General features: G+C 45.5%; 1 protein-coding gene across 4 annotated transcripts in view; it reads right to left on the bottom strand.

Moving 5' to 3' along the window:
• Positions 1-21,441, bottom strand: part of LOC135374462 (pseudouridylate synthase 1 homolog) — a 104,998-nt gene that overhangs the window by 45,269 nt on the left and 38,288 nt on the right. For all 4 annotated transcript variants that reach the window (XM_064607419.1, XM_064607417.1, XM_064607418.1 and 1 more), the window contains exons 3-6: positions 20,729-20,820; positions 16,026-16,264; positions 12,219-12,347; positions 1,955-2,033 (exon numbers count right to left, since the gene is read on the bottom strand). In XM_064607419.1, the coding sequence (XP_064463489.1) occupies positions 1,955-2,033; positions 12,219-12,347; positions 16,026-16,264; positions 20,729-20,820 (539 nt within the window). The remainder of the gene's footprint in view (positions 1-1,954; positions 2,034-12,218; positions 12,348-16,025; positions 16,265-20,728; positions 20,821-21,441) is intronic.

Genomic DNA, 21,441 nt, shown 5'->3' with positions numbered 1-21,441 from the left:
TGTTGCAACCGCTCCGTCCAACAACACGGTAATACCAGCCATCCCCCTCCCCCTCAGAGAATGAGAAGGGGGCAACCGAGCTCCCCTCCACTGCTCACCTGATAGAACCATAGAAAATAACTTTGGCAAACGCCAGCGTGGGGCTGCCGTTCGATGATTACACTCACATTTTCAAAATTTTCGTTGGTAAAGTTTCGAGATATCCAAATTTGGTGTCAAAAACCTTTCGAGATAAGCGGTAATGACAAGTGTAGGAGATTGCTCTGCGAAGCAAGAAGCTGTCAACTTGACAGATTTTTCGAGATTGAATTAATGATGTTCTACCATATTGTTGCACGCGGGATCGCTATGCGAGAGTTTGAACGTATTGCTCTATGTTAACCAGTTAGCAAGGTCACCTTCCCACTGGAACAAACCATAGGTTATAGATAAGGTTAAAGGTTTTCAAATTTATCCGGAAAAAAAAAAAATAATAAGGACTCCAGTAAAATTTAAAGCAATTCGGATTAATCTGAAAAACTCCACTTGGCTGATGTTTTCCCTGCTAACCGCGTTATTGTCCTTGGCGTCGTTTTGTGTCCTGGGTTTCTTCTGACCTCGGATACCAGCCCCACCGAAACATATGGTTTCCGTGACCCAGCGTTTTCTTCGGCACTCATTTCGACCACTTGAGGATTCACCGCCCGGGTTTTCCCCCAGTCCGTTTCCAGATTTCCTTGTCCTATATGCATTCACCTAAGCACTAAAATAAGCATCGAACAGAGGTCATACAGAGTGGTATTTTTGAAAGGGCAACTAGTTGCAGTGCTGACGACCAGATGGGACGCAAGCGAAAGCTGCCCTGCGACTATGTCGATCGTGATGCAGAGGTTGTCCTATGTAAGTAGTGCTGCATTACAGTGAGGGAAAGGGTGCATTTGGAATTGCGGAACACGTCAGCGTGCGTCGCACGAAATGTATTGTTAAGCTTGTGTCTCTTTAGTGTTGAAGCAATAAATGTGACCACTCCATTTTCGCTGCACAACTGCGCGTGTGTCGTCAAGTTTTCTCCGAATTACGGATATTAACTCAGTTGTAAATCATACACTCTGAAAAACTGTTTTTTTGAAAATACAGTAAACTCTGAAAAACACCCTCTGTTAATGCCCAGCAATAAACTCCAAAAACCTGGAACTCTAGTTATAGATTTGTGGGCACTTTGACATTTGAAAACAGGGTGGTGCTCGTGACATAATTTAATGCCCTCACATTTATGTACTTGAGTGCGCAACAGAATGGGCCCCACATCTTTACAACTTGTCAAAAATCCTTTCGTGGCACAGATTGGGTGGTATCCTGCAAGACTTCCAGGGTAGAGCCCTCCACCATCTGCGGATGGATGATGGAGATACCTGCGGATTCGGATGAAAATTCAGAGCTTTCTGCGGTGTGCGGATCGGATGCGGATGGCGCGAGGTCGGATGCGGATCAGATATACCGCGTGCTGTAATTTTTCCACCAGCAATTTATTTGTATTGCTCTGCGACAGCAAGCGCATGCTCGGGTTCACCTTTGACCATGCACGGCCAAGACGGGAGAGAAGGCATTCTGGCGTCTCAAACCGCGCGAGCACCGACGAGGTAGTGTTCCACGCGTTCCAGAAGTCTCTCCATAACGCGTTTGTTGAAATGTTTCCCTTTGCTTGTCGTTGTGAGTCGTTCCGTGACAGCATGGAGGCATCCGAAATTATACCGACATATGCTTCCGGCGGTCTTTACGCGTCCTTCGAAACGTGCGGATTTTGCAGATCGGATGCGGATGTAAACTGTTGTGTGTGTTGTGGATGCGGATCGGATCGGATGCGGATGATGGTTGCGGGTCGGATGCGGATGCCAAAAATCTCATCCGCGCAGGGCTCTATTCCAGGGGAGTCTACAGTGTCTGCAAATATTTAGAATAAGGGGGGACTACTTACTTTCCTGATGTGAAATTGTGAAAATTGTGACAACCCTTGTAGAGAGACAGGATTCTGTTGGCTTCCTCCAGCCGTTCGCCTGTAAAATATGTATTACATAAATGGACATTTCCATGAAGTTGTATGACCAGTATGTAGATACCAGTCATGGAGGACTTGATAGGCTGTGAAGGATCTGTACAAGATCACATTCTTAGGCAGCATGAGCATAATTGTTTTGTTGCTGTTGTTGGAACTGCAATGAAGACTGACAGTAATCTGGCATACAGAAAACTACAGGGTACAGGGGAATGTGCGCACGCAAACGTAGGAAGTGTCGAGTAGTTTCACGCTCACGGAGAACCCCCACCGGGAGTTCACCAGCTTCAGCCAGGACTTGCCATGTTTCAGCCATTCTTGGAACTCCAAGGCAGTGACGAAGGGTTCAGGCAAACAGTGTCCGAAGGGTATTTAATGACGTTGTGGAAATCCTGTGCAAGATTGGAAGGCTGTAAAGCACAGTCGCCCTCACCAAAGCCGCATCAACAGCTAGGAGAGAGCGCTGATCACAGCCCCATCCAAAGCCAGAAAGATGTTGAATTGCAGGAAGCCATCGCTGCACTTTAGTTTCCAGGTGCTTAATGTGGTGAGCCCAGCGTGTGTCCGAGTCCGTGACCACACCGAGGTAGCAATGGGAATGTACAGGCTAGTGTTTTTGTGCACCAACCCAAAGAGGGAAATTTCTCATAGCCTTGCGGGTGAAAGGGAGCTCGACGCACTTATCGGGAGAAAGGTCTATCCCAAATCGCATGAGGTAGAGGTGGACATTATTTAAGGCTAGCTGCAAAAACGGCGCTGGTTGTGACTTGCCTACTGCCCAGAGGGCAACATCATCGGCATACACAGAGACTGCTACTTTGCGAGGAATTATCAATTTTAGGCCTGCCACTACCACATTAAAGAGTGTAGGACTCAGAATGCTTCCTTGGGGTACACCTTGATGAACAGGATGCTTAGGGCTTTGGTCGTGGGATGTGCGGCGTAGGTGTGATTGACCAGATACTCCAAAAAAGCGCAAGGCGTACAGCACACAATTGTGCGAGATGGTATCACAGGCGCGCTTGATGTCGAGGAAAATTGATACAACGATCCGCCGTTGTGCACGAGCATGTTGGACTGTAGAAACGAGGTCGAGAACTGGATCCATGAAGCTTCAGTGGCGACAAAAGCCTGCCATTTCGTGAGGGAACACACCTTGCTTTTTGAGCCACCAGTCGAGACGATGCAAAACCATTCTCTCCATCAGTTTTCCCCATACAGCTTGTCAGGCTCACAGGGCAGAAAGAGGACAGAGCATTTGGGGGTTTGCCTGGTTTCAGTTCGGGAAGAACTAACGCCTCCTTCCAGGTAGTTGGTAGGGATCCCTGTTGCCAAGACGTATTAAAAACATGAAGGAGAGCTTGGAGTGACTGGCCGTCAAGGTTACGCAGTGCGGCGTAAGTGATGTTATCTGGTCCCGGGGATGAGCCCACATTCACAAGTTTCAACGCTTTAGCTCGATTAGAGTGAAGTCGCTGTCCATAACATCCAGTGACCGGGGGATCTTGGTGAATTTCAGCCGTCAAGCTGTGGACAAAGCTGCTGTGTACCGCAGTCGTCGAGGCAGCCGCTGTAGTCGTTAGTACAACGGAGAAATCTGTCACTAGCGTGCTCTCGTCTACACCCTTAACGATAGCCAATGCCGGGAGATGATTCTTTTGTGGGGGCGTATCCTTCAGAGCTCAAATTGTCCTCCAGATCTTTGTAGCCGGGTCAAACTGTGAAAGGTGTTGACAAAACTTACACCAACGCTTCCTGTCTTCTTTCTTAAGTTCTCGTGTTATTTTAGCTTGCAGCAGGCAGTATGCTACAATGTTAGGAAGTTGCCTTTTGCCGTTAGCAACACGGAGGAGAAGGGCCCGCATAGTCTGTCCTTGTCTCGATTTCGGAAAAACTGATGTAGCTAGTACACTTTTGCTTTGCATTTAACGTGGTTCTTGCGCTTCCCCAACGTAACGTGGGTAACAACAGTGTCGGCCACCCTCCACACGGAATACTGATGCTGCAGTCGTAAACTGTGCAGAACCCATGGTGTTCTTCCCTGGACGAGAGCACGCGTCCCAATTCAGTTGTCTATTGCTTGAGAAACACGTACAGATACTTGTTTCGCTTACACGGAGCCACGATCTGCAATATGCGAGGCAGAAACACAGCAAAAGCTCCCTTGTCACCCGAAAACACGGACGAAATGCGCGGAAGCTAGAAGCGCTAGAACTAGAATGGGCCTGTAGCTCTCGACCAGGCGGCGTTGCGATCAGCGGACGACAGCGCCGCATGTGGAAGCAAATTGAAACAATGGTCTGCACTCAAGAGTGTTTCGGTTTCGCTCTGGCGCAAGCAAGCAATGTATCGCATCCTGCGGGGGTTTGAAAAGCTGAAGGCCATTGACGATTTTTTCAGAGAATCGCACCTTTCGAAGGGCCAGTTACTAGTCAATGTTTTCGGTGTCGACGAAGCATCGGACAGTAACGGAATCGTCGTTAAAGCGAAGTGCATTTTGGGGTAAGTGAAGGACAGCGTGGTTTATAACGTCCGGTTCGAGGTGAGTAGGCGTGATCGTACGTAATATTTGTTCACTGTACATCAAAAGGATATACCTGATCAGAAAAACATTGAATGCTCATTTTACCCGCACTTTACGGCGTTTTTACGGTGTACAGACGCAACTAATGCTTTCCGCCTTTCTGTCTCCCAAGGTTTTTCGAGGAAGCGATAAAACCTTATTTTTTTACGTTTTGGAATCTGTTATGGTAGCCAACGACGCAACAGTACTGTGTTCCCCATTTGTGTTGTGGTTTGCCGTGCGTTGGCAATCTGAAAGGCGGCATAGTTAAGCACGATACATGCCCGGCTGCATGGCTGTGCAGACCAGTCACTTTTCCCGCTCGGGTCCCGATTGGCGCTCGCGTCACCGGGCAAACTTGAGCGCATCAGCCTATAGAAAGCGGCAGCGATACCGATGGCAATCGGGCTGGTATGGGATTGACGTTTACGTCTGTGTGGCCAGACAAAACGCAGGCGTTCTAGATATAGAGGGGGAAACTGCATTTTCCGGGATTTGCTTCTCGATCGTACAATCATACAAAACGGTCTGAATCCAGGAGTCTCCCGGATTAGTCTGGAGACTTGGCAGGTATACAAATGCAACAGATGCAGACAAGTTAACTGTGTGGGAAGTCTTTGAAGGGCTGGCTAAGGCAGTAACTTTGACCTCTGCGAGTCATGTGGTCACCGTTGCTGGCTGGGCGGGACAACCTTTCATTTGGTGGAAAACAGCTGGATAGCAAAAGTAACCCAAACTGGGTAAAGCAGCCTAAAAGTATCTTTCCATACCAGAAACATGGGTCGCAAAACGACTCCGTTCAGTGTCCAGCAGTACAGTTACAAATAATCGCACTGATTTCTCTCCAGAACATGTTGAACAATTAGTGCTTCTACATGAAAATAAGCAGTGACAGTTCTAAAAAAATATAGAGTACTTCATTCTGTTCAATAAAGGAGTCGTAAACAGATATACAAGGTGCGCATTTCTCTGCGTTATACTATTGAAACTTAGGCAGTGAAAGCTCCTTGCAATTACTCACGCTCAAAACCAAAAGGCGCTTGCATACGGATGAAATGTTCACTGTCACTGCACTCTTTCGCTTTGTAGCTCCGCCCTGCGCTCTAACTTTACGTCACCTTGACGTGGCGCTTTCCTCACCAATTACGATCAAAGGTTCTACGTATCATTTTATTGCAGTTGCGGAAATGGACTAGATGAATGTTAGTCTTATTCTATTCAAAGTCAACCTCAAACTCGAAAAGAAATGTGTTCAATTTAGGTATCACACGCGCACTACGCGCACACCGCAAGTGCGAATGAATATTCGGCGCTAGAGTACTGGAATCTAGGTGGGTGCATGATGGGTCATCTTCGTCATCTTCGAATGGTTCCAACAACTGGGCTGCCGTACTTTGATTCTGAGCCACACGGCATCGCATCACCAGCTCGCGTGGCACAGTGGTTAGCGTGCTGGTCATGTCACTTCGTGACTGGGAGGTACCCGGGTTTCGAATTGCGTCATATGATAGCGGATTGCGGATATGATAGCGGATAGCGGAGCGTCGGATTGCATCATATGATTGTTGACATTTGCGCCAGCAGAAGATGTTGGAGATGTCATGACGCTGAATTTCGGAACCACGGAGCGCAAAATGTATTTCCACACAAACAAACTGAGCACTCCGCCTCACAGCTGATAATGAAGCTGCTGGTAATTTGAAACGTCTGAGTATTGAAAAATTCGGAGCTCGGCCCCCCAATTGGACGGCAAAAGGCTACATAGCCACATGACGTATGCGTGGTGGAGAGAGATGCGCTGGTTACTCATCGTTGAAAGCATTTAAGTGGGTCACTGAGCTAGCACGAGCCGAACGAAATGTACATTTGACCTTACGACATTACGACCTTACGACAATTGACATTACGACCTGCGTTCTTTAATGGGGTACTATTATTTGTGGAATGTTTGGCGGCCTGTTTACGGCCCCTTTAAAGACAAATCAGCTTTCATTTATATCTGTTCCATTATCCGTATTCGATTCAAAAGTATTCATGTTCGATACAATGGCTGCCTATGTCTATATTTGATTCACATTCGATTCAAACTGCAAAATGACACACTGCCATGGGCGCTGTCATGGGGTTCATGGGGGGCCGTTGCCTTGAACGAACCGGAACTGAACCGAAAAAATATGATGCGGTAACCGGTTCGCCAGATGGTAGAAACGTCAATACCTTCATGGATGCACGGATTTTCACAGGTGCATCTACGACATCATCCGGCTCCTCGTGTGAGTTTGTTATCCCGGAGGCCAATATCAAAAGAGCGGTGCGGCTGACTCGTGTCACCCTTGCTCCGGCCGCTGAACTTCATGGAGCCCTGTTGGCACTAAGTTATATCAACTCATGATTTTCAGTTGCTCGCTGGATCATCTATAGCAACTCAAAATGTGCGTTACAGACTCTAGCTTCCATGTTTACTACGGGATCTCTGGCATGAGCAGCGAAAGATGCCTTGCACGCATACCATGCGGCAGTTTTAAAAGGTCATGACATCCAAATGCAGTAGATCCCTAGTCACTGTGGCACTGCAGGCAATGAGACTGTGGATGCTGCTGCACACCAGACTCAACTCAGGCGCGTCCAAATGATGCCATTTATTTCACCAAGGGTGACGCGGGGCAAATGCTGAACGAGCTCACGTAACAAATGTGCAGCTCCTCCTGGCTAACAGGATGTCCTCGGGATTGGCTTCTGTACAAGGTCGATCCAGAGTTACGCTTTCGAGTACCACCCTCCTTCACGCGACAAACGACAACTGTCCTACATATGCTACGGCTCAATGTACCGTACAGCGCACGTCTCTTCAAATTTGGAAAGCGAGACCCTCCGAACTGTAGTGAGTGTGGTGTTGTAAAGGAAGTAGAACACATCCTTCTCAGGTGTCGGAAATATGTTGATGCTTGAAGGGCATTAGAGATGAGCCTCTCTCGTGTGGATTCCCGAGACTTCGACATCGCGAGACTGTTAGGTCCTCCGTCGTCCGACAAGGCGCTGAGGGCACTTGAAGATTTTCTACATACAGCCAGGCTTATGGACATTCTACGACTTGCTGAATGTGTGCTGTGCGTCCCGCAGCGATTCCGACATTTTTCACTCACTTGGTCGAAACTTTTGAACTGCATTGGTGAACTCCATCATCATCTCTGTTCTTCTCTCTCTTTGTTTTCTCATCATCTCTTCATCTGTTTGTACTTTTGTGTGTAAGCGTACTGGGGTACCCAGTTCGACTTCGTCGAAATTTACATCCCCATTTTTTCTTTATCATATCGTCATCACCATCACGCCTACACCTTCCCGCTCGACTGCCGTGCACCAGCATCGCTCGGAATCTTGCCGAATTCATAGAGCAGACAAATTGATAAATCAAGAAGTGGTGAGCCCATGCACCTCCTACAGCCTCACCTACAAAAGGTACACGACATCCCTGTACATTTTGGTGACTCGAGGTGTAAAAAAAAGATGTGCTACACGACAGCTACACTTTGCATTGTTGCCTCGACTGCTTGCTTTCATTCAGTGTCTCAGTGTGAAGGCAACGTAAATTTTAATAGTTCACATTGACATCCACAAGCAACGCAGACCTCTAGTGAGCACAGGAAAGACATTGGCATGTGGTCCACAGCATGGAGGAAGGAAACACATGAGCAACCTCTCGCCCTCTTTTCAACAGAGAGCAGTGTGCCGCCCTGCGCATGCCACCCTGAGATACTCATAGCTACCACATGACCGCTTTCTTCACTCTTTTCTTTAGAAATTGGCGATAGCCTTTTGCAATGGAGTTCAATGGTATGCCGTATGCCATTTCCTAGCACTTTTCGGTACAGTAAAGGATGATCTGCTGTGAACTGCATGGTTCTTTGTACCTGTGAAGTGTAGAGGCGGGGAAGTAAGAGGAAGGAACGAGAAGCAAGCCATCGCCGGAACCTGATATTACCCCTCACATGTGGTACACTGATTAGCACACCACACGTAAACCGGTTCGAACCAATTAAGATCAGTTCAAACCGTTATTCTGGTTGCGCTGAACCCGAACCCGAACGGAACCGATAACCTTTAACTGGAACTTGAACCAAACCCCGAAAAATAACTGTTCCGACTTCCGAGCCCTGTATGTAACTGCCACATATTTAAATCTCCATTACACCATCATTTGTGAATGTGCTTCCATGATTTTAAGCATAGGATAACAAATCACTTGTTTTAAAAATCTTCCTATATAATTACAGTCAAAGTCCTTTACAACGAATGCCTTTTTAACGAAAAGACCGTTATAACGAACGTTTTTCACGGTCCGGTCAGCGCTCCATAGGGCGCAATGTATAATTACAACCTTTATAACGGAATCCTTTGCAACGAAGCTACCGAAATAACGAAGTAATTCTGTAGTCCAATTGCCGAAGGGCACGACCCACGCAACGAAGTTTCAAAATAAAATGCTCCCTACACAAGGCAATGGGCCGCGCAGCATGTCGCACAGCGTCGTTTGCCCCTCTCCACCTCTCACTCACGTGCCCGTAGTTTCCGGTTTCCGCGGGTTTTGTGATCGCATTATCGGAGGACACGGGCGGAGGTGATGTCCCCCCCAGGGACCACGTGGCCACTGACTCACTAGGGGCTGAACGCACAAAAGGAAAAGGCTGCACTGTTTTTTGGTATTGTGACTGATAGTGTACTGACCGAAAGTGTAGTGCTTTGAACACACTTGTTCAAAAAAAGATCACTGAGTTTTTTTTCGCCTGAAGGAAATACTTAAATGACTAAATAAGCCTGCATATGTCATGAGCCATCTGAGTCCACAACCGGGCTTCCTTAATTAGCAGTCTTGACTATTGTATAGGCATTCGCTATATGGTGCTTTACATTCGGAAACAAGAACCGCATCGCCCGCGACGGTGGCGACACCGGTCATCGGCTCCACGAAGCGTACCGTAAACAAACCTCCTCGCGGTTCGTATTCTAACTCGTTCCCAGAAATATGTTGTCATAGCAGAAAATGATGATGATGATTAGAGTTTTTATGGCGCAGCGACTACAAAGGTCATAATTAGGGCCCGACTTTTTCGGGTTTTATTTTTGGCCAAATCCGGGGGGTAAATATCGGGTGATATTTTTCATTCCAAAATTCGGGTGTATTCGGGTTAAATCCCGTTACGGCATATTCTGTCATCTGGAATTCGGGTGTATTCGGGTGATTTTTTTTGTTTAATAAAAATTTGTCTTAACATGGAACTAATGTTTAGCAATGTTATCAAACTTTATTTTAATGCACGCTTATGAGTGTGCCACGCGACCCGGATGTTTTCGGGTAGATTCGGGTTAAACCCGAATTTTACAGATTTCGTTCGGGGGGTAAATATCGGGCGAATACGGGTTTAACCCTAAAAAGTCAGGCCCTAGTCATAATGCGCCAGCATAGCAGAAAATGATGTGAGGCTTAATGGGGGCCTACAACTAGGGTTGCCACCTTTCGGAGTGAAAAATACCGGCTGAGGGAGAGGAGGTGGAATAGAGGGAAAGGAGGAAAGGCTCGTGGGAAAGGGAAAGTGGGTGAGGAACGTTCTAGCTGGCTCGACACAACCACCAACAGCTTTGCACAACCACTGCTCTTGTACCCTTCGAACACAAGACGTAATGAATAACAATGATAATAATAATAACAATGAATAATAATAATAATGAATAACTAAGAAAACGACTGGTGACTGCGGAGTGTGGTCTGTGCTCCAGATTTATTCAAGCTGTAGTGGAATGTTGAAGGAAAAACCCCGTAAAAGCCCTTATGAAAAGTCTTGAGCCACAAATACCGGCAAAAGGCTGCAGGTATCACCTTCCTACCAGCAACCGGCAGAGGAAGCAAATAACTGGCCGCGCCAGTATAATACCGGCCTGGTGGCAACCCTACCTACGACTCTGTGGTCGGACTTGATTTTGGTCGTTTTCACACGTGCGTGATAGGTTTCTCCCTGAGCCTACCCTAATACGACACCAGTCATCGGCTCCGCGAAGTGTACCATAAAAACACCTCTGCGCGGTTCATATTCGAACTCTTTCCCAGAAATATGTTCTCATAGCGGAAACTGATGCAAAACTTAATAGGGCCTACGACTCCGCAGTCGGACTTTGGTCGCAGCAGGAGCGGCAGATGTTTTCACATGTGCGTGATAGGTTCCTCCCTGGATTTACCCTCGTACTATTGCATCGCGACTATTACGGTCAGTTTGAACTGCAATATCGCTGGCTGCACGATCTTTTTTAACGAAGTCACGTTTACAACGAATATTTTCCGCTGCCCCATGGAGTTCGTTGTAAAGAACTTTGACTGTACTACATACAGTCGCCAACCATTAAGTCAGACTTGTAGAAGCCACAAAATTTGTCCCAATTATTGAACAGTCTAAATTAGTAGCCAATGACGAAAATCTGCTTCCAACAATGGCCTCTATTAGAGACATTCAAACTGAACTGAAAAAACTGTCAACGTGCATCTGTTTAGCAGCATGCACACAGGAAAGAACGTCACGTTGCATTTCTGCTAAGGTCGCTGTGTCGAAATACGCAGTTCCGAGCATGTCAATGGCCGCAACGATGACCGCGGTTGACGGAAGATACCCGATGTCCACACCACTGCCGCTGTCGTCATCCTATCTGTCCGTGTGCAAGTTAAGAACTTGGGTTACGATCTCGTCTGTCAATTCGCCCCAAAGTTCGGTGCACCGATCAACGTCAGAGTACTTCCAGAGTACTTGCACAATGCTTGCCTTTCTTAGAACTGCTCTATGCTCCTAGGAGCCTCCGATGACAAACAACCTTCATCGTCTATACACGACAACGTTTGTACCGGCTCCATCATCGTCACTGGATGTAGATGTCGACATTTTATCACTTTCTCTTCTCGCGCTGCAGGCCACGTGAAACACAACTTTGCACACGCGTGCACTTCGCCTCCCCAGACGCAGCACGCCGGGAGCGTCGGTGGACTGACGGGCAGGGTCAGAAGTTTGATCTCACGATTTTGGAGTTCGAAACGCATATTTGTGCAAAAAAGTAGGTGAGGTTAGGCCAAACTCCGTACCAATTATCGAGCACTGACTCCCCAAAATGGCCCCAAGTACTGCAAGTGAAAATGCATTGGCTCTATGGGGACTTAGATGAGGCCAAAGTTTCTAGTCCTAAATATTGGAAAGTCTGAATTAAAGGTCGGTGACCATGTTTGCTTCGCATTTTCCCCGTTAATTTAGTTGATGTATTGATCTGTTTTACAAATTTTTACTTGCAATGTGTCTCCGCCACGTCAGGGATTCATGTCACCTTTGTAGAAGCACAAGAATAAAGAAAATGGAGTACTATTGTTGTATTTGTGTGAAATCACTGGCTGGGGTCATGTCATTCAAGTATAATGGTACATACAGAATGATACTGAACATATCAGTGTGCGTATATGCAGTTACATCGTAGCTTCATTTTGCACCGCAACACAACGTGCGAGAGGACACACAACTTCTACATATTCTATAAAATCCCAGAGCCAACAAACATCCTGCTGATGCTCCAAGCAAAAAATACAATAAGTTTCTGCACCTGAAATTCTGTATTCGATACTCGCAGCAACATTTGGATGGGCAAACGCAAAAGATGGAAGAATATAGCTGTAGGTGCGGGCATCGCAGTTGTTCTTTGAGTTGAATCCTCGTGTTGTCCTTTTAATTCCTGAAATGGAAATGTGTAACCATCAAACTCAAGTCTTTTTAGACTCAAGACTTCTCTTAGACTCAAGTCTTCAAGACTCAAGACAAGTCTTCTTTGACTTTTTCCTCGCCCGCTCTTCACTCCGTGATAAATAAATTAGTATTATTATTATTATAAACTGACAGCTCAGGTCTGCATTTGATGCAGTGTAATCCTGTTCGTTTCAACTCGCTTAATTCAAACTGACGCTTGGGTCCCGTCAGAGTAGTGTATTTAAATATGGGAAAAACACCCGGTAATTCCAATGCATGCGGCAGTTTATCTCCCGACATGATGTTCGGCTATTTTTTCCCGATGGGATAGCTCGTGAATATCACTGTCAATTATCATGAACTTGCGTGAATTCAGCACGCTCGTCATATTAGTGGTGTAAAAAAGTGACCTTTACTTTGCAAATTTCCGAGTTCAGTTCGCAAATATTTACATAATTAAACTTAAGATACATGACATTCCCGTCAGGAGTCGTCGAAAACCTAGTAAGAACAAATGTTGTTGACCGCATGGTACTATGTGGCGTAGTTTTTTTTATTATAATTCAATGACACGTTTTCTGGGACACCCTGTATATACTATCGCTGCTCATCACGGAGACCATTTTTTTTCGACCATAACTCATGTACCACATCTTTTATTCCCTAAGTTTAAACAATGTGCCCCGTACCACAGCCAGATGAGAACGATGGTATAGAATACATTCAGGAATTAACGATGAAAGATGAAAGTCACTGAAAAGGTTAGACAGCTGTAGGAGTCAAACCCACATCTTCTGGATTGCCGGTCCAAGGCTCTACCAATTGAGCTAAGCTAAGAGCCAATTGAGCCTCAGAACATCAGTTCTTTCACATTCAGGAAGTTGTGAAGTTGTTCAACAAGGAGGCTGCCCATGCTCCCATGTGTTCTGTATCTGGGATTATACCTCAAAAAATACCCTATTGGCTTTCTGGAAACTTAAAATAATGACCCTTATAGGGGCACTAAACTGCAAAAACAAGTTCACTTCAAATTATGTTACATGCTATGTTAATTTCAACCTTGTTATCATAATTCAAAACTTTGACTCCATAACAGAGCTACAATCGAAATTATTCCGGGCTCTTTCTTGCTTCACCGCTAAGCAGTGAACGTCGTTTCAGCTTGTGCATCAGTGTTTTTAGTCAATGCTGCACATGCCACATCATGGAGCATTCCTAGTGAAAAACATAGTGCGAAGCGAACTAGCATCGCTGCCCGAAGGACGTGAAGATAAATGTTGTCAGTGGAACATTCGCGACAGCTGTTGTGGGCCACAACTCAGTGAATCAGCATTGAAAAATGCAGCAGTGCGCATCATGCCACGCATTTACAGAACACTACGATCAGACTCGTTCCAAATCCACACGGCTACTAGAGGTATGTGCATACTCCTGCTGTCTCATTGGATGCTGCCAATCTTTGCCTCCTAGGGATCCCATTCATTACCGCCAAGGACGGTTCTATTTTCATTGTGTTTTTCTTCAAAACAGTAGTGCGGTGTGAACTAATTTTGTTTGAACTGGACTAACTGAAACACGGACTTCCATTTGAGAGCGAGTTGTTTTTTCATTTTAGTGCCATTTAAACTTTGACTGACAAGATTAATAATAATTGGGTGTTTACGTCACGAGACAACTGGGATCATGAGCGATGCCACAGCGGTCGGTCGGTGGGTTGCTTTTGCCCACCCGAGGGTTCTTTAACGTGCGATGAAAGCTCATCACACGGCACCCCGTATTTAACGTCCCTCGCGGAAGACGGCTATCTAAGCAACTTGTACCCTACCACCAAGTTGCTGGCGTCCTCGGCCAGGTTCGAACCCGCGATCTCGGGATCAGAAGGCGAACACGCTACCGACTGAGCCACCGAGGACGGTTTTGACTGACAAGAATGGAATCTTTTTGAGAATTCTGACAGGGTGACGTTGACCTCAAAGTGAGATCACGGCCGGCAGCATACTCTGGATTTTGCTGGATTGGGAAGCAAAGCGCCCTCCTCGCAATAAGTCGCACATTATCTATTCATAACGTAAGGCTACCTTCGCTTGTTACACGATATTGCTATACACGGTGTCCCAGAAAACATGTCACTGAATTATAATAAAAGCTACGCCACCTAGAATCATGCAGTCAACAGCATTTGTTCTTACTAGATTTTTGTCAACTCCTGATGTGAATGTCATGTATCGTACGTTTAATTCTGTAAATATTTACGAACTGAACTCGGAAATTTGCCAAGTAAAGGTCACTTTTTTACCCCACCAATATGAAGAGCGTGCCGAATTCACTCCAGTTCATGATAATTGACAGTTATATTCGCAAGCTATCCCGTCTGAAAAATAGCCGAACATCATGCTTTTCATAGCACTGAACCATAACGCGCGATGACTTTTTGAGTGCAATCGCTCTCAGTCCGACGAAAGAAGGCTCCAAACCCAGCCCACAGAGTGATTGTAGAAAAAGTGACAGTTCCTGAAATTGGGAGAGGGAAAGTGAGATCCCAGCGAAAGTCGGACACGATAGGCCATACCTGTGTTATATCTTTCTGCATTGCAGGTGTGGGCTGGGTTTCCAACCTCCTTTCGTCGGACTGACAAGGATTGTGCTGACAAATTTGTCGCGCACTAGCTCTGTAGAGCATGATGTTCGGCAATTTTTTCTGATGGGATAGCTACTGAATATCTCTGTCAATTATGATTAATTTGAATAAACTAGACACGCTCTTCACATTGGAGGGGTAAAAAAGTTACCTTACTTGGCAAATTTCAGACTTCAGTTCGCAAAAATTTACATAATTAAACTTACGTTACACGACCTTCACATCAGGAGGTTGCAAAAACCTAGTAAGAACAAATGCCATTGACCGCATGATTCTAGGTGGTGTAGTTTTTTTATTATAATTCAATGACACGTTTTCTGGGACACCCTGTCTGTCGACCCTAATGCATGGTCACAGCCATCTCTCTCAGTCATGCAGTCTGCCATAGAGGGACAATGGTCTGCTGTAGAAAGCATCAAAGAGTACGAGGAGGAGAAAAAGAATTGTAGTTCTATTTTCAGGTGTCTTCTGTGCGTCCCAATGGAGAAGTTAATTCGTGCATCAAAGCACATAATATCTAATTTGAAAAATATATCAAGGTATGCTTAGTAACTATGTTCGGTGTAAGCTGAACTCTTTGTATAGCAAAGCGACACACAGCACTTACTGCGTAGCTTAAGTTTGTCTATATTTGTGGTCATATGTCCATGTGAGGTGTAACCGATGTCAATAAGGTTTCATCAACACTGGTATTCATATATATTAGCGTGCACATGAATATTATAGAAGACAAGTTTTTCTGTTACAACACTGTTGTCCGCTGTTTTCTTTTCACACAAATACAGTTTTACCATGAGCTAAATGTCAGTAGTAGTTGTTATTCCTTCAGCAAAAGTAGCAGATAAAGTATCCCATTACTTTTTATTGGTAACGGTATTTCATTACTTTTACGAATGTGTATCGATATCAGGATTTCGTTACTTCTTTCTTAGGTAGCGAGTATCACCACATTACCCTTTTTCAGTAACAGGGTACGTCACTGATTAGCATAGACTATCAAAAGATAACATATGAATAAGGCTTCCTAACCTATGACTCTAATGTTGTCACCCAGCTCATTGTTTATGTTATCCACCATGGTTTCGGCTGGAATATTGGTTGGTAACTTAAGAGAGACGACCTGACGAACTGCGGAGACTCCTTTGTCAGTGCGGGCAGCCCGCTGGAACATGATGCTCTGAGGAGAATCCAATTGGTCTTGTGAGAGAAGTCGTGCTCGATACATTGCTTGGAACAGGTCTTCTTCTATTGTCTTAGCACCTGGATTCCTGAAATAAAAAGTATTTGATCGATAAAAGCACTGGAGGACTGCCCAATGCACACTGTGCATTTTCCAATGTCTGTCCAGAAAGAACAATTATACGAGGGTCACCTAAGGTTGACAGAGACTTGTATTTCTTTAAATACATTGAAAAAATTTGGGAAACAGCAAACAACGTCATTTTTTCAAAGTACCGTATTTTCACGCATATTAGCCGCGGCTTACGCGGCTTTTTTTTTCTCATGGGCGCCCTGCGGCTTATCCACCGGTGCGGCTTATCTGATGACTATTTTTTCCTGGTATTTTCCCAATATGCCGATTTTAACGAAATGGCCGACAGTGTCTCTGGAACAGCACTGCCCTGCCGATGCACGAACAGTGCGTAACAGGGACGGGTCCACATTCGAGTAGATTGATCTTCCTGGTGCATTCCCCCAAGCAGCTTTAAGGAAAGTGGTGACAGTGATTCACATCTTCTGGAAGATCACTGACCCATCAGTCCACGAAAAACACTGACAAGGGCACAATCCGATCTTGGTAGAACTCCAGAACTGACCTCCTCTGTTGTACACTGTGCCGATCCCGGAGTTTGGACCGCAGGGTTTATGGCCTTCTCTATGGTCTCCTTTGTCGCACAAATCAGTCGTCTCGTATTGCCCGCGGCTTATCTGCGGGTGCGGCTTATCTGCCAGAACATTTTCAAAACGTCCCAAAAAGCGCGTCCTGCGGCTTATCTGCTGTGCGGCTTATACGCGTGGAATTACGGTATTCACTGTGTGGAACTAGGCACTGCTGTACAATGCACTGTGGCAACTTTTTGTAGCCTTTGGTACGTAATGAAGTGGGTCGCTGTCATAGCCACTGCAGGACGTCATTCTGAGGGGCTTATAGGAGCAGTCTAGAGGCGCACAACTTTGTTTCTGTTTTTAGTCGGCATAGAATGTTAGGTGACCGAGAACAGTTTTCACACAATTAGTGCAACCGTAGCGAAATTGGGACGCCTGCTATAGCCCCCTGAACCTCCCGTGCGCGAAACACCCTCCTTGGCCTTCACGATAGACACGTGATGAGCGCCGCCATGCGCGTCACTATGTGACACGAGTGGTAGGGACGCTCCTCATTGGACCTGGGATCACGTGATCGAGGTGAGCAACACGACGCAGGCCGGAGCGTCTGCTACCGCTTCGGAGACGCCATGCGTTTTCTGGCTGCGTGATGTTCAAAACGCAGGGTTTGAAGGCTGTCAACGACACGATTACTATATTTTGGGACCGCTGAGACCACGGGAAGAAAGAGTGGCGTAGCCCAAAATTAACTGTGTTGTACAGCGACACCCCAGTGCTTCCCGACAGTGTGCAGCCTCTCTGACCGTTTTCACCACACAGTTGGTTCAGTGGCTAATAGATGGCGCCACAATACCGCCATTATCGCTTGCTTTCTGCTACTGTGACTTCTGAGATTGCACAGAAGCCACGGATATATTACTCTTGTGATTGCAACCTTATTTTGTCAGGCTGCATATATGCTCTGTTTTTTTAGAAAACGTGATATAAATCATATAAAGAATAGAAGTCAACAAGAAACAGCTCGCAATGTTCGTAGCAGATGGTTTTTCCGACCAACGAATGAGGGGGCTATCTACCACAAACGTCACACTAGAGTGGATGATTTGAGAGAGTGCGTGGGCGATTTTGCAAATTAATTGCGCTGTGGAGAAACAACTTTGAACAAAAATATTTTGTGGGAATTCTTTTCACATGCTGCTTTATAAGATGAAGCAGTTTTTGGCCATGTTAGATACCACTTTAATGCTTCATTAAAGGGGTTGTGACAGGTCACCCCAGGTTATCTCAGATAAACGTAAAAGACCATTGTTTGCACTGTTGTGAACCTGCGCTGAAAGTTTCACAGCAAAGAGGGTAATAGAAGCAGAGCAAATAAGCACTGCAAATACCGAAACTCATTCCGCTCTGACATTACAGCTTTCGCCTCCGCCAGTAAGGCAGCGCACGAGAAATCACGTGCTTACGGCTGCCAATGGGAATGGGTAAAATTCTGAGCTCTATAACGTCTGCGCTTCGCTCGGGAGTGTGTTCGAGAGCTTGTATCTTGCTAAGTACCACATGCATACCTGCCAACCTGAAGAACTGAAAATTTGGGAGACTGCCCACTGCACGAGAGGGTGACATTAATTTTGGACACTGGAAATAGCATTGCCACTGTATTGAGATTACTCTACGTCATACGTACTATCGGGTGGGGCAGCGACGCACTATCGTTGCGTTCGTCAACAGCAATTGCGTCGGAGCCTCTCCAACATTGCATTTTGCACGGCTGCAGCCACTGATGATGGCAGTGGTCTTTGTCCATCCACATCAGTGTCACTTTGTTTCATAACATTTTGGGAACAGCTTCCGGAACAGCGGTCACACGTGGTCGCTTGCGCTCCACGGCCGGTTGTGCTCAACCAGAAAACCTGTCAAAAGGCACTTGCCACGTATGAGGAACACGTGCAGGTATTTCTTCTGTTTGGAGAGCACCATCGGAAGAGAGAAAACTATCGTACGAGACTGGACTGACGATAGGACGATAGGACGTCTTGAGTATAAGTATAGCACAAATAAGTGTAATTCAGACTCATTAGTTGGACTCATTTGGCTCTCTTAGGATGGGTGGCAGCAAACATTTTTTTGGTCTATCGCTATTCTGTCAGTTCTGAGACAAGTAACAATGTGCGCTTGCAACATACATTTAAAAATGGGATTACTTGTCAACGAGGAGACTCGTCAAGATAGTACAAGCAGAGTCAAAGAAAAACAAACTGAGTTTAGCTCATTGAATGATGATGACGAGTTTGTTGAACTCAGCTTCACTAAAGGTGACTGTGGCATTGGCTTTTAGACCTGCAAAAGTTGGTGCCTCCATGCCCCTCTCGCTTCCCATTTTGTGTTCCCCTGGGAAAACAAGGATGATCCTCTCCAGTGTGTCACAGTTCTGCCCGATGATCAACTGTTGGTGCCGATTGTAATAGAAACAAATGAACATGAAGAAATATTTTTTTTTATGTGTGTGTGTGTGCAATAAACTTGTTTGAAAATTAAAATTCTAAAATGGAGATATTTTGCATTTTTAAGTCACTACTCACTCATATAGTGTTTCTACAACGAAAAAAAAAAAAAATCCCAAAGGAGCATTAACTCCAGCCCTGCCCCAAGGTCATGGAAACAATCAAAAGCAAGATCTACATCCCACTTGTTATGTTGGAACGACAAGGTAGTGAGGACTGATTGTTCTATCCCCGTCGTCAGTTTCTCTCATCACCGTCGTCAGTGTTGCTATTTCAGTGACTGCAAGTAAGGGATGTGATTGCCCAAAGTCGTTCTGGAGCACCCTTGGGAGCAACCAAAAATCATGCTTGGGATCAGAAAAAGTACCTTTCGGAGCAGACACGGGTGTCTGTATGCCCTTAAAGTAAGCATAGTGTGAAGCCAATTTGGTATTTTAAGCTCAGCTGTGTATATAAAAGGGTGCTTGATCCACTGTAACTAGCTCTTGCAGGGTGGTATAAACTCCATTTTCAACGCAGTTCTGAGCTCGCTTGGAGCAATTTAAGACCAAAAGGAAAATGTAATGAAACAAGCCTGTTTATTGCAATATGACTAGCTCTTCAAATTATGCAAGAGGGTAAATATATTAGCACACTGAGATGATTCAGCTGCCACCCACTCTCACTAGGCACGTATGAGCTCCTGATGAGTCCAACAGGTAAACAGATTATTACGAATTGGCATTTTTCTTCTTGTTTAATGCCATTTTCTCTAAGGCAGCAGCAAGCCTCATTTTGCCTTACGTCAGTAGTGTCTGACCACTTTCAACATCCCCGAAGTTCCTTGACTTAATGCTACGGTTAATGAGCAACTCAGCATTAGTCAACATTTTTTTAGCACAGAGCACTTCACTCTGCAGAGCATCCTGCCCACCATTGCTTGGCTCCGTCTGGGCCGTATCAGCACATTCTTTTTCTTCGCCAACTCTTCTTCAGCAGCGACACACTCCCGGTACAGCTTGTATGAGCTCCTCACCGCCTTAATCACAGGGGGCGTGACTTTAGAATGGCTGGGATCATTTTCGAATCTCTTACCGTATGAAACGACATCTCGATATCTTGTATACCATTGACGTTCTGAATTGTGAGACAAGATCTCTCATGAAGAAAGTGGGCTTTTTGGGCTTTCAGTGCAGGCTCGACGCATATTATTCACGTTCGACGCATTCACGTTTGTTTAAAATGTATAGCAGGGCTAGGGCGATGGTGCAGTTTGCCGCAATTGATGCAGCAATCACATCCCTGGCAAGTGCATGCATGTGCTAAGTGTCATCGGCGACAGTATACATGAGAAAATATTTTCTTTTAAAATAAATATTGTGAACCATATATCTGATTGTAGTACCACTTGAAACATACCATTACCTTTGCATACCAAGGTATCCTTTTCCATTGTAAGTCATGCACATCGCCATCTTCTTTGCCTTGGCTTTTGTTTTAGTCTCATCAGCGTCATCCTGCACACAAAAACAAAGAACATTCAACTCCTGGCACATCACTTGATGTTTCATCACCCTGCTTTTAGCATAGGCCCCTACTGAGAAGTCACCCTTGTACCTTGCACTTGGAAGGCTTGAAGACTTCTTAAAAGGAACTTATGGTTAAAGTAGAGGAAGTGAAGAATGTGTCAATAATAATAATAATAATTGGGTGTTTACGTCGTGAGACAACTGTGATCATGAGCGACGCCACTGCGGTCTGTCTATGGATTGCTTTTGCCCACCTGAGGGTTCTTTCACACAGCACCCCGTATTTAACATCCCTCGCAGAAGACGGCGTGTCTAAGCAACTGGTACCCTGCCACCAAGTTGCTGGCGTCCTCGGCCAGGTTCGATGTCAGGATCAGAAGGCGAACACGCTACCGACTGAGAAGCATGTGCCAATATTTTTTTATAAAGTATAAAGTTACATGATCTCCGTATTTGATAAAATGTGATAATACTTCGCAAGCGCAATGAGGTCCCTGAGCGCAGCAATCAGAGGAACTGCTAGTTGTGACTAGAGTTCAAACTTTTCAATGTTTTCATTCGGCAAACATTGGAGTGTGTCTATTAGAGATTTAGCAAGAAATGGGCATG

Source organism: Ornithodoros turicata, unplaced genomic scaffold, assembly GCF_037126465.1.
Source record: "Ornithodoros turicata isolate Travis unplaced genomic scaffold, ASM3712646v1 Chromosome62, whole genome shotgun sequence".
Classification (NCBI taxonomy): Eukaryota; Metazoa; Arthropoda; class Arachnida; order Ixodida; family Argasidae; genus Ornithodoros; species Ornithodoros turicata.
The sequence above is the reverse complement of the archived record's forward strand: the minus strand, read 5'-3'. Positions and strand labels throughout refer to the sequence as shown.